The following is a 17062-nucleotide window of genomic DNA, read 5'->3' on the forward strand; positions in this document are numbered from 1 at the left end:
TTTGTCTGGAAGTTGATCGAGGTTCTTTATCCACCATTCGAATAATCCTTTGTTGCAATCTTTGATTATGTTTTTTTCTTTCGTCCACGTCCACGGAGATTAGCTACAGTGCCATGTGCTGTAAACGTCTTGACAATGTTGCGCACAGTGGACACAGGAACATTACAATCTGTTAATAGCTACAGGTGAGTTTAATTCCAATTTACAGGAGCATCACAAACTTGGAATGCAATTATTTCTTATCAATTTGAGAAGGTGCCAATAATTTTGTCCTCTCCATTTTTGAGGTTTTGCATGGAATGTGTCAGATTTGTCTTTTTGTTTCTCCACTTTTTTGTGTCATACCAATACAAACAAAATACATAAACATGAGAATGTCAAAACATTTGTAATTGCAACAATTTTTTGGGTGAAGTGGTGCATTATCTGACAGGGGTCCAGGGGTGCCAATATTTTTGGCCATGACTGTATATATACGGGCAGCACAGTGGCTAAATGGTTAGCACTTTTGCCTGGCAGTACTCGGGTCATTGGTTCAAATCCCAACCGTGGTACCACCTGCCTGGAGTTTGCATGTTCTCCCTGTGCCTGCGTGGGTTTCCTCAGGGTACTTCGGTTTCCTCTCACACTCCACAGGTTAATTGGATCCTGTCTAAATTGGCCCTAGTATGTGTATGTATGGCTGTAAGTTAGGGACCTTAGATTGTACGCCCCTTGAGTGTTAGGGACCTTTGATTGTACGCCCCTTGAGGGTTAGGGACCTTAGATTGTACACCCCTTGAGGGTTAGGGACCTTAGATTGTATGTCTCTTGAGGGTTAGGGACCTTAGATCGTACGCCTCTTGAGGGTTAGGGACCTTAGATTGTACGCCCCTTGAGGGTTAGGGACCTTCGATTGTACACCCCTTGAGGGTTAGGGACCTTAGATTGTACTCCCCTTGTGGGTTAGGGACCTTCGATTATACGCTCCTTGAGGGTTAGGGACCTTCGATTATACACCCCTTGAGGGTTAGGGACCTTAGATTGTACGCCCATTGGGGGTTAGGGACCTTCGATTGTACGCCCCTTGAGGGTCAGGGACCTTAGATTGTACGCTCCTAGGGGTTAGGGACTGATGTCAATACACAATACATATATAAAGTGCTGCGTAAATTGATGGCACTGTAATAAATAAATATAGTGTATCACAATATTGGTGCTGGCAGTTGTTCTATCCAAGTGCAGATTTACTATTTGGATTTTTAGACAAAAGAATTTGATGGATACTAAAAATTGTTGAGCAAGTTGTTGACATTATGCCATAAGTTTTAGGCGGGAAGTATTTTAGTATGTAGTTGAGATCAAGAAGATGAAACAATTTGAAACTAACTGTAGAAAGTATTTTCTTGAAAGAGGAGTTAATGCTTCTAGCAGAGGTGGTGAGTCAATAAACAGTAAATTAATTTAAATGTACTTGAAATAAACATACCGTAGGTCTATACTCCAACTAAAAGCTTTAAAAAAAAGGCAAACTTGATGGACTAATTGATTAGTGGTGGGCAGGAAAACCTTAAAATCCAAATTGCACATGACCAGAGTTGGAAACTACGGCAGAGAGATCTCACTGGTACAGTTTTAAAGACATATAAGAAACCAGAGGCCCATGAAACCCACCAAGCTCCATTGGTAACCAAAATATCACTTTTGAGAGGATTGACCCTTTGAAGAACAGCAATACAGATGCATTTGATTTGTTAATCTCTTTCTTCACTTAGAATGTTATGGAGGGATTCAACCAAACATCTCCAGGAAGGTTCATCCTCCTTGGCCTATCTAACATTCCATCTCTCCAGGTAATCTGTGTCCTTTTGTTTTCTGTGATGTACATAATCACATTGTCGGGAAACCTTCTACTGATCACCGTGGTGAGGATCAACCAAAAGCTACAGACCCCAATGTACTTTTTCCTAAGCAACCTCTCCTTTATCGACATTGGTTTCTCATCCACTATTGTTCCCAAAATTCTCGTAAACACTCTGGTCAAGGACAGAAGCATCTCCTTGTTGGGATGTGCAATGCAAATGTTTTTTCATTTGGGTTTAGGAGGAACAGAGTGTGTTATTTTAGCCGTCATGGCGTACGACAGGTTTGCTGCCATCTGCAGACCTTTGCACTACAACACCATCATGAATAAAATGTTGTGTGCCAGTTTAGTTGTAGGGTCATGGAGTATTTGCTTCCTAAACTCTGCCATCCATGTTGCCCTCACCTTTCAGCTGCCCTTCTGCAAGTCCCACCATGTCAACCACTTCTTCTGTGAGGTACCACCTTTTCTTCGAATGTCCTGCCGAGACACTTTTTTTAATGAGATGGGCATGTACATCTCCGCAGGAACTCTTGGCATGTTTTCTTTCTACTTGACTCTCTTCTCATATGTCCACATAATTTCCACCATCCTGAAGATCAGATCCTCACAAGGAAGACATAAAGCTTTCTCCACGTGTGGTTCCCACCTGACTGTGGTGGTTCTCTACTATGGGACAATTCTTCTTATGTATCTGAGACCCCGCTCTACTTATTCTCCTGAACTAGACAGAACTCTGTCCATTCTCTACACGGTAGTGTCACCAATGTTGAACCCCATGGCCTACAGTATGAGGAATAAGGACGTCAAAAACACAGTTAAAAGAATACGCATAAGAAATAAAATATTCTGTAAAACAAAATGTTGATTTGCATTTCATGACATAATTGCACAAGTGATCATTAACCACTTCCCGTCCGGCCCATGTACCTAAACGGATGGACGGGAGACGTGCAGGAGCGGGTGGCTATTTATAAACATCCCCGCTTCCCTTCTTGTGCGTGCTCCATGTGGGCGCGCAGCACTACGATCCAGTGCCCACTGTGTCCGGCACCATGAACACCGATCGTTATACGGGACCTCTGTGTGAGGTCCCGATCATGTGATCACTGATTGGCCAATCGGTGATCACATGAAGAGTAGTAAGCAAGATGTCACTTCTGACCAGGGACGGACTGACAACTCATGGCGTCCCCGGGCAACAGGGGATCATGGGGCCCCTGTGTCCTTGCCCAAACTCAAAAAAGCCTATGAAAAAGGTACCAGGGGCATCTCATGGGGCCCCCTACTGACCCCGGGCCCTCGGGCAGTGCCCGAGTTTCCCAATGGTCAGTCCACCCCTGCTTCTGACATTATTGCTTACTGCTTGTGAAATCTGTGAATGATCACAGAGGTCACATGGTACAGCCTTGTACCATGTGGCAAGCTGTGACCAATGACAGCTCACACAGTATTTCTCAATGGCTGCAAGAATGCAGCCAGAGAGGAGGAGAAATTATTGCTTTTACAGCCTTTATGGGTGTAAAAGCAATCAGCGTAAAAAAAAATAAAAATCTTCATCACCCCCCCAGAAGTAGTACAGTGTCACCATGGTACTGCTACAGTGATGGTATGTTAAAAAAAATAATAATAATAATTATTATTATGTAAAAAAAAAACATTATAATTTTGGTTATAAACTAATTTGGGTTATTATTTTTTTTTCCTAAAAAGATAACTGAATAAATTTTGGCTAGGATTTATGAAGAAAGATTATTTATTTGCAAGATTTTATAAGAAAAACACTATTTTTAAAAATTTGTGAACTTTTTCATTTATTTAGCAAAAAAAAATAAAAATCCCAGTGGGAATAAATACCACCAAAGTAAAGTTTTATGTCTCAAAAAAGTGCTAAAAAATTCATATCGGTAGTGTTGCATGACTGCGCAATTGTTATTCAAAGTGTGATAGCGCCAAAAGCTGAAAATTGGCCTGGACAGGAAGGGGGTGAAAGTGTCCGGACTTGATGTGGTTAAGGGTAAAAGTACTTCTAGAGTCTGTATTATACAATATAGGTTCACAATATACACAAAGTACGCAAAGTAATACTTGGACTTGGAATTCAAGGACTACCACTACTAACCTTCTTGCTAACAGGTTTGAAATCTGGCTCCCATACTGACCCTCCAAACTTCTTCTAGTCACCCTAGGAAGGTGTGGGTGAAACAAAAAAAAAACAGTTAAGAAATACATACAATGAAAGAATGTACAGAAAAAACAATGAACAGTGAGGCTATAGATGGCAATAAGTGATTCTCACCAGCGATGCTAAGGGATGCCAGTTTTAGTCTAAAATGTGCTCTGATAGCTGGCTCTTTCTCTCCCAGTTTCTAGATTGAGTTTGAGTTCCCAAGATGCATCTCTTTCCTTTTCTCGGAATTATGGGAATTTTTATTAACTCTTAACTCTTATTTAAACAGTCTCTAGTTTCTGTAAAACAGTAAACGTATTAATGGCTCCACCTAGTGGTCAAATTTGATATTGCAGACAGGACAGGCATAATATATTCCCCTGCTGGGTGCAGAACACTCACTTTAAATAAGAATTCCAAAACAGAAGTAAAAATACCATTGTAGGTCAATTATGTAAAGTGCATGTCCAGAATTTTGTTTTCTTAGTTTTGGATAGTGTGGCAAAAAGGAAGAACCCTTTTCAGGTTTTCCTGCTATCTGGGGCTTCGTTAGAGAGATTTCCTCTACCTTTTTGTCCTACCGACATTGTTTTTGCCAGACAGGAAATAAGGGGAATGCTGCAACAGCAACAAATACAGGGAAAGGCTAGAACCTCTTTCAGATTCCTTTTGGGGTCTCAGTTCCTCCTGTTGCAGATTTTCCCTCACTTCTCGTCTGGTTAATCAGTTGACAAGAGAGCGAGGGTAAATCTCTCTACCGGAGCCCCTGGATAGCAGTTAAAATTGGACAGGAGTTCAAATCCTCACTTTATCTAAATGTAGAAAAAAAATTTTTTGGCATGACATACACATTAACCATTAGCCGCCCGGCCAATGGCCGTTTAGCGGCTTGAAAAGCGCTGCAGCTTTCCGGGTGCATGCCATTTGGCGTGCTCCCGCACATGCGCGGTTTGCGTGGTTGCAGAGCGACGCAGCAGTGCGATCTGTTACCGCCCGTGCACCTCGGACACATGACAGATCCGAGTACCGGCTCCCGTTGCCGGTACCATGTGACCTGCTGTGACCAATCACAGCAGGTCACATGACAGTTGTATACAATGGATGGCTTCATTCATGATGCCATCCATTGTATACTAGTGCCTAGCTGTGAATGGTCACAGCTAATCACATGCACATGTCATGTGATTAGCTGTGACCAAATCACAGCTAAGCACAAAAAAAAAAAAAAAGCTGAATGAATCGATTTCATTCAGGTAAATGCTTGCTTATAGCAAAGTAATTCTTTGCTATAAGCAAATTGTGTAAAAAAAAAAAAAAAAAAAATACTGATCACTTCCCCAAAGTAGTACAGTGTTACTATGGTAACATTGTACTATTTTGGTCATAGTAAAATATGAAAAAAAATCTTAAAAAAAATAAAAAAAATGTAATAAAAAATTAAATATAATAAAAAAATAAAAAAAAAATATATATATTTTTTTTTTTCATACCGTCACCAGTCAGTGTCGCTGTTCACCGCCATGCCAGTTATAGGATGACGCTGTACTGTGCTGGTGACAGTATGTAAAAAAAAAAATAGTGAAAATAATTTTTTTAATTTTTTCATTTTCCGAAAAATTATGACAAAAAAATACAACTTCAAAAAACTCGCCATGCCTCTTATGAAGTACGTCGGACTGTCTACTCTGCAAAAAGGGGTCATTTGGGGGATATCTGTACTATTCTGACATTCTTGGACCTCAAGAAATTAGATTGCCGTCAGTACTTCAGGATTGATCAATATTCAGATCTATACCATAGTTTGTGAACTCTATAACTTTCCTACAAACTAAAAAATACATCCTAATTTGGGTTATTTTCACCAAAGACATGTAGCAGAATACATCTCGGCCTAAATTTATGAAGAACAATTATTTATTTGTAAACTTTTATAACAGAAACAAAGAAAAATGTGTTTTTTTTTCAAAATTTTTGGTCTTTTTTTGTTAATTTAGCAAAAAATAAAAACCCCAGCGGTGATTAAATACCACCAAAAGAAAGCTCTAGTTGTGTGAAGAAAATGATCAAATTTTAGTTTGGGTACAATGTTGTATGACCGCGCAATTGTCATTCAAAGTGTGAGAGCGCTGAAACCTGAAAACTGGCCTGGGCAGGAAGGTGTAAAATTGCACGGTATTGAAACGGTTAAAAATCATTAAATACATTTCTAATACAATAAGTTTAAATGCTTGAATTTTTTTTTCTTGGCTTCCTGTAATATCCCACATGGAAGAAAAGTATTTTTTAAATATATTTTTTAAATATTCTCCCCACATGTCCTGGTGCTCTTGATGTCCTATGGATCAATAACCTATATGTACGTATTCATCATTCCTTTGGTGTGCGGCCAACCCTTCTTCTTGACGCGTGTTACGTGGTGGCGCCCACATGGAAGAAAAATATATTTGAAATATATTTTAAAAAATTTTTCCCAAATATATTGACATATATTTGAAATACTACAATTTTGGCCGTATTCAATATATTTCTATATATATATATATATATATATATATATACTGTATGTTTAAATGCATTTTTATTACAAAATATATGCAAAATATTTTAAAAAATACATTTTCAAATATACTGTATGTCTTTAAAAATACATTTAATTTACATTTTTGGAATGCATTTACAAATATGTGTAAAAATATATGTTAAAACAACTTTTTCATATGTTAAAAAAAATGTGAAGAATATATTTAAAAAAAAATATTTTTAAAAATATATTTTTTAAAATATGTTCTTTAGATTTTTTTAACATACAGGTGAAACTCAAAAAATTTGAATATCGTGCAAAAGTTCATTTATTTCAGTGTAGCAACTTAAAAGGTGAAACTAATATATGAGATAGACTCATTACATGCAAAGCAAGATAGTTCAAGCCGTGATTTGTCATCATTGTGATGATTATGGCTTACAGCTCATGAAAACCCCAAATCCACAATCTCAGAAAATGAGAATATTCCATGCAATCAATAAAACAAGGATTGTACATAGAACAATATCGGACCTCTGAAAAGTATAAGCATGCATATGTACTCAGTACTTGGTTTGGACCCCTTTTGCAGCAATTACTGCCTCAATGCGGCGTGGCATGGAAGCTATAAGCCTGTGGCACTGCTGAGGTGTTATGGAAGACCAGGATGCTTCAATAGCGGCCTTCAGCTCTTCTGCATTGTTCGGTCTCATGTCTCTCATCTTTCTCTTGGCAATGCCCCATAGATTCTCTATGGGGTTCAGGTCAGGTGAATTTGCTGGCCAATCAAGCACAGTCATCCCACGGTCATTGAACCAAGTTTTGGTGCTTTTGGCAGTGTGGGCAGGTGCCAAGTCCTGCTGGAAAATGAAGTCAGCATCCCCATAGAGCTCGTCTATTCTTATCCATTCAGTTGTATCCCACCCTTGGTGATTGCATGGACTGTCACTCGTAAATGACTTTTTCCATGAATTATCTTAGCAATTATTTTACAGGGTAGGTTTCCAGGTTGTTCCCCAACCCCTACCATGCTGGAGATCCTGCATGGCCAGGGATGAAACTAGGACAATTTAGACAGGAGCCAAGTAACCTACCAGCATGTTTTTGGAGTGTAGGAGGAAACCAGAGTACCCAGAGGAAATCCACACAAGCACAGTGAGAGCATGCAAACTCCATGCAGGAGGCACCATGGTTGGGAATTGAACCCATGACCCATTTACTGCATGGCAGACGTGCTAACCTTAAGCCACTGTATATACATATACAAACATATACTGTATGTGGAAATGCTTTTTTTTATATATTACAAAATATATGACAAATATTTTTAAAAATATATTTTTTTTAAATATATTCTTCAGATTATTTTAATATAAAAAAGTAATTTTAACATATATTTTTACATATATTTGTAAGTGCATTCCAAAAATGTAGATTAAATGTGTTTTTAAAGACATACAGTATATTGAAAATGTATTTTTAATAATATTTTTTATATATTTTGCAATATATAAAAAAAGCATTTCAACAAACAGTATATATTTTGAAATATATTAAATACGGTCCAAATTTTTGTATTTCAAATATATGTCAATATATTTGGGAAGAATATTTTTTTAATATATTTTTCTTCCATGTGGATCCCCAGACCAAATTTCAGCTTTCCCTCTGGATCGACGAGAGTTCCGCTTGGCCATCATTCTGCTATTGGCTGGGCGGGAACAGGTTAAAATAGTTTTTTTTTTTTAACTAGCTATTAAGTGTATCGGGGAAATGTTTATGTATTATATTGTATTGAACTGATCACTGGTCCTAGGATATTTACATCTGCAATTTTAAGTGGCATTTTGTTCAAGCAATAAACTTAAAGTGTCACTAAACCCACAACAGTACAATCAGTCTGTAGATGCAGTAAAGCATGCTTGTTATACTCACTGTTGCTGTTTGATCCTGTCTTCTCTGATCCTCCCCTTCTTCCAGTGTCCCCCTCTTATTTCCTGATAAGACATACCATGTGGAGTCACCGCACATGCTGAGTTTGGTGTGGTTTTTCTTTCTTGGGACAGTGCATGTGATCAGCACAGGGCCAATCAACACTGTCCAGACAGAGATCAGGGGTTCTGCATCCTCCTAGAACGGGGGTGTCAAACTGGCAGCCCTCCAGCTGTTGTGAAACTACAAGTCTCATCATGCCTCTGCCTTTGGGAGTCATGCTTGTAACTGTCAATCTTGCAATGCCTCATAGGATAGTTTGGCAACAGCTGGAGGGCCGCCAGTTTTACACCCGTGTCCTAGAGCACAATGAAAACTTCTCCCACAAGCTTTAACATGTGCTGTGCTGGACACTGATAGAAGTCACAAGACTGCTATATACTGCTGATAAGAAAAGGTATTCAGCAGTTTCTATTTACTAAAATAATTGTATTTCCATGTTGTGTTCTACTGTGGGAGACCAGATATAGTGAATGCAGGGTTCGGGGAGACCAGATATAGTGAATGCAGGATCCGGGGAGACCAGATATAGTGAATGCAGGGTCCGGGGAGAGCAGATATAGTGAATGCAGGGTCCGGGGAGAGCAGATATAGTGAATGCAGGGTTCGGGGAGAGCAGATATAGTGAATGCAGGGTCCGGGGAGACCGGATATAGTGAATGCAGGGTCCTGGGAGACCGGATATAGTGAATGCAGGGTCCGGGGAGAGCAGATATAGTGAATGCAGGGTCAGGGGAGACCAGATATAGTGAATGCAGGGTCCGGGGAGAGCAGATATAGTGAATGCAGGGTCAGGGGAGACCAGATATAGTGAATGCAGGGTCCGGGGAGAGCGGATATAGTGAATGCAGGGTCCGGGAGACCAGATATAGTGAATGCAGGGTCCGGGGAGAGCGGATATAGTGAATGCAGGGTCCTGGGAGAGCAAATATAGTGAATGCAGGGTCCGGGGAGACCGGATATAGTGAATGCAGGGTCCGGGGAGACCAGATATAGTGAATGCAGGTTCCAGGGAGATCGGATATAGTGAATGCAGTGTCCGGGGAGAGCGGATATAGTGAATGCAGGGTCTGGGGAGAGCGGATATAGTGAATGCAGGGTCCGGGGAGAGCGGATATAGTGAATGCAGGGTCCGGGGAGAGCGGATATAGTGAATGCAGGGTCCTGGGAGAGCGGATATAGTGAATGCAGGGTCCGGGGAGACCGGATATAGTGAATGCAGGGTTCGGGGAGACCAGATATAGTGAATGCAGGTTCCAGGGAGATCGGATATAGTGAATGCAGGTTCCAGGGAGATCGGATATAGTGAATGCAGGGTCCGGGGAGAGCGGATATAGTGAATGCAGGGTCTGGGGAGAGCGGATATGGTGAATGCAGGGTCCGGGGAGAGCGGATATAGTGAATGCAGGGTCCGGGGAGAGCGGATATAGTGAATGCAGGGTCCGGGGAGAGCGGATATAGTGAATGCAGGGTCTGGGGAGAGCGGATATAGTGAATGCAAGTTCCAGGGAGATCGGATATAGTGAATGCAGGGTCCGGGGAGAGCAGATATAGTGAATGCAGGGTCCGGGGAGAGCAGATATAGTGAATGCAGGGTCTGGGGAGACTGGATATAGTGAATGCAGGGTCCGGGGAGAGCGGATATAGTGAATGCAGGGTCCGGGGAGAGCGGATATAGTGAATGCAGGGTCCGGGGAGACCAGATATAGTGAATACAGGGTCCGGGGAGAGTAGATATAGTGAATGCAGGGTCCGGGGAGACCGGATATAGTGAATGCAGGGTCCGGGGAGAGCAGATATAGTGAATGCAGGGTCCCGGGGAGACCAGATATAGTGAATGCAGGGTCCGGGGAGAGCAGATATAGTGAATGCAGGGTCCGGGGAGACCAGATATAGTGAATGCAGGGTCCTGGGAGACCAGATATAGTGAATGCAGGTTCCAGGGAGATCGGATATAGTGAATGCAGTGTCCGGGGAGAGCGGATATAGTGAATGCAGGGTCTGGGGAGAGCGGATATAGTGAATGCAGGGTCCGGGGAGAGCGGATATAGTGAATGCAGGGTCCGGGGAGAGCGGATATAGTGAATGCAGGGTCCTGGGAGAGCGGATATAGTGAATGCAGGGTCCGGGGAGACCGGATATAGTGAATGCAGGGTTCGGGGAGACCAGATATAGTGAATGCAGGTTCCAGGGAGATCGGATATAGTGAATGCAGGTTCCAGGGAGATCGGATATAGTGAATGCAGGGTCCGGGGAGAGCGGATATAGTGAATGCAGGGTCTGGGGAGAGCGGATATAGTGAATGCAGGGTCCGGGGAGAGCGGATATAGTGAATGCAGGGTCCGGGGAGAGCGGATATAGTGAATGCAGGGTCCGGGGAGAGCGGATATAGTGAATGCAGGGTCTGGGGAGAGCGGATATAGTGAATGCAGGTTCCAGGGAGATCGGATATAGTGAATGCAGGGTCCGGGGAGAGCAGATATAGTGAATGCAGGGTCCAGGGAGAGCAGATATAGTGAATGCAGGGTCTGGGGAGACTGGATATAGTGAATGCAGGGTCCGGGGAGAGCGGATATAGTGAATGCAGGGTCCGGGGAGAGCGGATATAGTGAATGCAGGGTCCGGGGAGACCAGATATAGTGAATACAGGGTCCGGGGAGAGTAGATATAGTGAATGCAGGGTCCGGGGAGACCGGATATAGTGAATGCAGGGTCCGGGGAGAGCAGATATAGTGAATGCAGGGTCCCGGGGAGACCAGATATAGTGAATGCAGGGTTCGGGGAGAGCAGATATAGTGAATGCAGGGTCCGGGGAGAGCGGATATAGTGAATGCAGGGTCCGGGAGACCAGATATAGTGAATGCAGGGTCCGGGGAGAGCGGATATAGTGAATGCAGGGTCCTGGGAGAGCGGATATAGTGAATGCAGGGTCCGGGGAGACCGGATATAGTGAATGCAGGGTCCGGGGAGACCAGATATAGTGAATGCAGGTTCCAGGGAGATCGGATATAGTGAATGCAGTGTCCGGGGAGAGCGGATATAGTGAATGCAGGGTCTGGGGAGAGCGGATATAGTGAATGCAGGGTCCGGGGAGAGCGGATATAGTGAATGCAGGGTCCGGGGAGAGCGGATATAGTGAATGCAGGGTCCTGGGAGAGCGGATATAGTGAATGCAGGGTCCGGGGAGACCGGATATAGTGAATGCAGGGTTCGGGGAGACCGGATATAGTGAATGCAGGTTCCAGGGAGATCGGATATAGTGAATGCAGGTTCCAGGGAGATCGGATATAGTGAATGCAGGTTCCAGGGAGATCGGATATAGTGAATGCAGGGTCCGGGGAGAGCGGATATAGTGAATGCAGGGTCTGGGGAGAGCGGATATAGTGAATGCAGGGTCCGGGGAGAGCGGATATAGTGAATGCAGGGTCCGGGGAGAGCGGATATAGTGAATGCAGGGTCTGGGGAGAGCGGATATAGTGAATGCAGGTTCCAGGGAGATCGGATATAGTGAATGCAGGGTCCGGGGAGAGCAGATATAGTGAATGCAGGGTCCGGGGAGAGCAGATATAGTGAATGCAGGGTCTGGGGAGACTGGATATAGTGAATGCAGGGTCCGGGGAGAGCGGATATAGTGAATGCAGGGTCCGGGGAGACCAGATATAGTGAATACAGGGTCCGGGGAGAGTAGATATAGTGAATGCAGGGTCCGGGGAGACCGGATATAGTGAATGCAGGGTCCGGGGAGAGCAGATATAGTGAATGCAGGGTCCGGGGAGAGCGGATATAGTGAATGCGGGGTCCGGGGAGAGCAGATATAGTGAATGCAGGGTCAGGGGAGAGCGGATATAGTGAATGCAGGGTCCGGGGAGACCAGATATAGTGAATGCAGGGTCCGGAGAGACCAGATATAGTGAATGCCGGGTCCCGAGTTTAGTAACACTTTACAATCCACTATCTCCCACCTTTTTTCCTGTTCTAGCCAAAACCAGAAGTTCTGCTTGGAGTTTCACAACTCAAAGATAGAAAATAAATTATTGAATAATAAGCTATTATTATTAAAAAAAAATAAAGTTTAGACCGAAAAAAGATTTCTTGGAACACTAAGCCAAACTGCGAAGACAGATGTTAATTATTCACTGAGGACCAGCTCAGCTGGGGAGCTAATAACATATCACAGCCGAGGGACCGATTGTATGTTTTATAAGGGAGCATCCTTCTTGCTTCTAGTTGCCCTGTGCCCATCGAAATGCATCGTTCACTTTCATGTTATAATGTTTCCAAAATTTGATAAATATTGAAAAATGCTCCAATATTCTCAGAAATAAGGATTTAAAAAGCAAAATAAACAAAGCTGATCAATATTCTCCAACATATTACAGCACCTGTGCCAATGGCAAAATTCAGATACTGACTTGAAATAACTTCCCTAATACAGATGAAAACTTTCTAACTGCATTTCTTTTTTTGGTATGAAATAAGGGCGATAAAATGTAATATTTTTATGGTTTTACTTTTAAAGAATATTATTTTTCTATGTATTTTAAATAGAATATGAAGAATTTTAAAACTTTATGTATGGCTCAAAAAGTTTTTATTTTGTTTTGTGAAATTTTTCTCCATTTCCTGTTCTGGAAATGAAACAGGATGTAAGAGAGATTCTGGGAAGTTTAGGGGAATTCTCTACTTGGAAAGTTGTCACTGGAACAGGGGTAAACACATATACACATAGAGATGGATTCAGGGGTGGACTGACAACTCATGGGGCCCCCGGGCAATAGGGGATCGTGGGGCCCCTGTGTCCTTGCCCAAACTCAAAAAAGCCTATGAAAAAGGTACCAGGGGCATCTCATGGGGCCCCCTACTGACCCCGGGCCCTCGGGCAGTGCCCGAGTTTCCAAATGGTCAGTCCGCCCCTGGGTGGATTTATTAAAGGTAAATAGACTGTGAACTTTGCAAGGTGCAGTTGCTCCAGAGCTTAATAAATGAGATAAAGCTTCCCTTTGCCTAGAACACCCAATCACGTGCAAGGATAATAAAAAAAAACTCATTTTTGCTTGCACATGATTGGATGATGGAGGTCAGCAGAGCTTCTGCTCATTTACTAAGCTCTGGAGCAACTGCACTTTGCAAAGTGCACAGTCTAATTGCATTTAGTAGATCAACCCCTAAAAGTTCTATATTGTAATAGAACTGCAATCTACAGCAGGGGTGTCAAACTGGTGGCCCTCCAGCCAGCTGTTGCCAAACTACAAGTCCCATGAGGCCTCTGCCTTTGGGAGTCATGCTTGTAACTGCCAACCTTGCAATGCCTCATGGGACTTGTAGTTTGGCAACAGCTGGAGGGCCGCCAGTTTGACACCCGTGACCTACAAGGTACAATCCAATGTAGGGGAGCTCTAGGAAAGTCAACCTGAGATATTCCAAGGGGTTGACATGCTAAAATTGGAGAGTGCAAAATCTGGTGCAACTGTGCATGGTGGCCAACCAGCTTCTTACTTCAGTTTGTTCCGTTAAACCGGAGTTCCACCCAAAAGGGGAAGTTCCTCTTTAAAGGTCGGTCCCCCGCTCCCCATTAAGGATTGGCACCTTTGGGGAGTGGGTACCAGAATTTGACAGGTACCCACTCCCATTTCTGCTGCAATCGCCAAGGCGATCGGAAAACGGAAGTTGTCCTCTTACCCTCCCTTCCCAAAATCTTGTGGGACACGTGACAAGTCCCAGAAGACGGTGGGGCCATTCAGGAAGTGAAGCACTACTCACGCATGCGCAGCGGCTACCCGGCTGTGAAGCCGCAAACTGTCACAGCTGGGGGCCCACACTGAAGATGCCAGCGCGTGGAATACAGGATGGCCGGTGAAACGGGCTGCGGCGGGGGCAACGCGGTATCGTGGGACAGGTGATGTTTTTGTAGCTGCTGACTTTTATTTTTTACAGAGTGAGTGGAACTCCACTTTAACCCCGTGGCGCCGGCGCCTCTTGGCCCTTTAAGGATTTCAGAAGCCGGGAGGCGGGGCGGGGTTTAGGGTCATGTGACCGCCGTGACGGCATGTCACGGCGGTCACATGATCGGGAAAGGTCCTGATTGAAAGAGGAGATCGAGACCTTTCCATGAGTACCGGACATGTGTGCTGGGAGCGCGCAGGGCTGGCGCTCTCAGAACATATTTTTTTTTTAATAGAACGCAAATGTGCGGCCACTCAGCGTCTAGGCCCAGATGCCGGGAGGCCACATTTTGCGTTCGTCCGGCGCCAAGAGGTTAAGCTTTGACAAAATCCTGGAAGCTGATTGGTTTCTATGCAGAGCTTCATCAGATTTTGCACTCTCCAGTTTTGATAAATAACCCCCCAACAATCTTTCAAAATCAATGACCATAAGTCCAAATTCAATATCTTCAACAGCGCAAGATAGGCTTCTTAGTAGCCAGCTGCTGATACACACCTTCGTGGAAAATGGGCAGCACAGTGGCTAAATGGTTTGCATGTCCGCCTGGCAGTTCTAGGGTTGTTGGTTCAAATCCCAGCCACGGCACCACCTGCCTGGAGTTTGCATGTTCTCCCTGTGCCTGTGTGGGTTTCCTTCATGTACTCCGGTTTCCTCCCACACTCCAAAGACATGCTGATAGGTGAATTGGATCCTGTCTAAATTGGCCCTATTATGTGTATGTAAGTTAGGGACCTTAGATTGTACACCCCTTGAGGATTAGGGACTGATGTGAATGTACAATATATATATGTAAAGTGCTGTGTAAAGTGACGGCGCTATATAAGTACCTGAAATAAATAATAATTAAATAAAATGGGACGATCGTTCTTCTATAGTGTGTACTAGGCTTAACCCGACCAAAGCAGAGCACAGGCAGCCTGGAGACAGTGGAGGAAGATTATATCCAAAGAAAGACTGGATGCAAAGTACCATCTCCTACTAAAGGTGCACCATATTGGTACATCAGGTGAGGAGCATGCATGTACTCATTGTATCCTCTGATGATATGGCTTCTCTCAGAAGCTCCCTTTTGTTTTTTTGGCTTTTAGACTGCAGCAGAAAGATATTGGAAGAAGTCCCCTCTCCTCCTGTTTTGAAGATAATGATGAAATTCTGGAGTAACAACCAAAGTAAAAGAAAGGGTTACTCTACGCAGAGTACAGGGTTAGCATTAAAAGCCCAACAGAGGCAATGGCATATCCTCAGAGTGTGCAATTTGTTCTGGGCACATGGGCCCTGGGAGGGATGAGACCCATAGTTCTCTTGCACACTTTGAAGATTAAGGATTCAAGTCAGTAGGACTTTCCTATGGTGTCCACTTCAAACTCCCCCCCCCCCCCCATTCTGTCTCCACTGAGCTGTTATTGTCCTCTTCATTGGTTACTAGTACCACCAATGATGTGCTTGTCTTAGCATTCACAGGAGGATGGAACGTCCTCCAACCAAACCTGCTCCGCATTCCAGCTCCCTATCTGCTGCCACAGCCATGCCATAAGGTAAGGGCAGACTCTAATGGAGACTCTGATGTAAGGGTGGACTTGATGAGGACCCCCTGATGTAAGGGGAACTCTAATGGAGACAGTAATGTAAGGGGTAACTCTGTTGGGGAACCTGATGTAAGGACAAATTGTGATGGGGACTGGGATGTAAGGGGGGCTCTAATGGAGAAGCTAATGAAAGGTGTAACTCTGTTGGGGAACCTGATGTAAGGACAGATTGTGATGGGGACAGGGATGTAAGGGGAGCTCTGATGGAGAAGCTAATGAAAGGTGTAACTCTGTTGGGGAACCTGATGTAAGGACAGATTGTGATGGGGACAGGGATGTAAGGGGGGCACTGATGGAGACGCTAATGTAAGGTGTAACTCTGTTGGGGAACCTGATGTAAGGACAGATTGTGATGGGGACAGGGATGTAAGGGGGGCTCTGATGGAGACGCTAATGTAAGGGGTAACTCTGTTGGGGAACCTGATGTAAGGGCAGATTGTGATGGGGACTGGGATGTAAGGTGGGCTCTAAAGGAGATGCTAATGTAAGGGGTAACTCTGTTGGGGAACCTGATGTAAGGATAGATTGTGATGGGGACTGGGATGTAAGGGGAACTCTAATTGAGATGCTAATGTAAGGTGTAACTCTGTGGGGGAACCTGATGTAAGGACAGATTGTGATGGGGACTGGGATGTAAGGGGGGCTCTGATGGAGACACTAATGTAAAGTGTAACTCTGTTGGGGAACCTGATGTAAGGACAGATTGTGATGGGGACTGGGATGTAAGGGGGGCTCTGATGGAGATGCTAATGTATGGTGTAACTCTGTTGGAGAACCTGATGTAAGGACAGATTGTGATGGGAACTGGGATGTAAGGGGAGCTCTGATGGAGACGCTAATGTAAGGTGTAACTCTGTTGGGGAACCTGATGTAAGGACAGATTGTGATGGGGACTGGGATGTAAGGGGGGCTCTAATCGAGACGCTAATGTGTGGTGTAACTCTGTTGGGGAACCTGATGTAAGGACAGATTGTGATGGGGACTGGGATGTAAGGGGAACTCTAATG

General features: G+C 43.9%; 1 protein-coding gene across 1 annotated transcript; it reads left to right on the forward strand.

Moving 5' to 3' along the window:
• The first annotated feature begins 1760 nt into the window (after positions 1-1760).
• LOC149443620 (olfactory receptor 5V1-like) lies at positions 1761-7905 on the forward strand. The gene is made up of 2 exons (XM_089655473.1): positions 1761-2668; positions 7854-7905. Exons 1-2 carry the CDS (start codon positions 1761-1763, stop codon positions 7903-7905), a joined length of 960 nt encoding a protein of 319 aa, XP_089511599.1.
• The last annotated feature ends 9157 nt before the right edge of the window (positions 7906-17062 follow it).

Source organism: Staurois parvus, unplaced genomic scaffold (assembly GCF_062004578.1).
Source record: "Staurois parvus isolate SC_StPar_1 unplaced genomic scaffold, SC_StPar_1.0 ptg000842l, whole genome shotgun sequence".
Lineage (NCBI taxonomy): Eukaryota > Metazoa > Chordata > Amphibia > Anura > Ranidae > Staurois > Staurois parvus.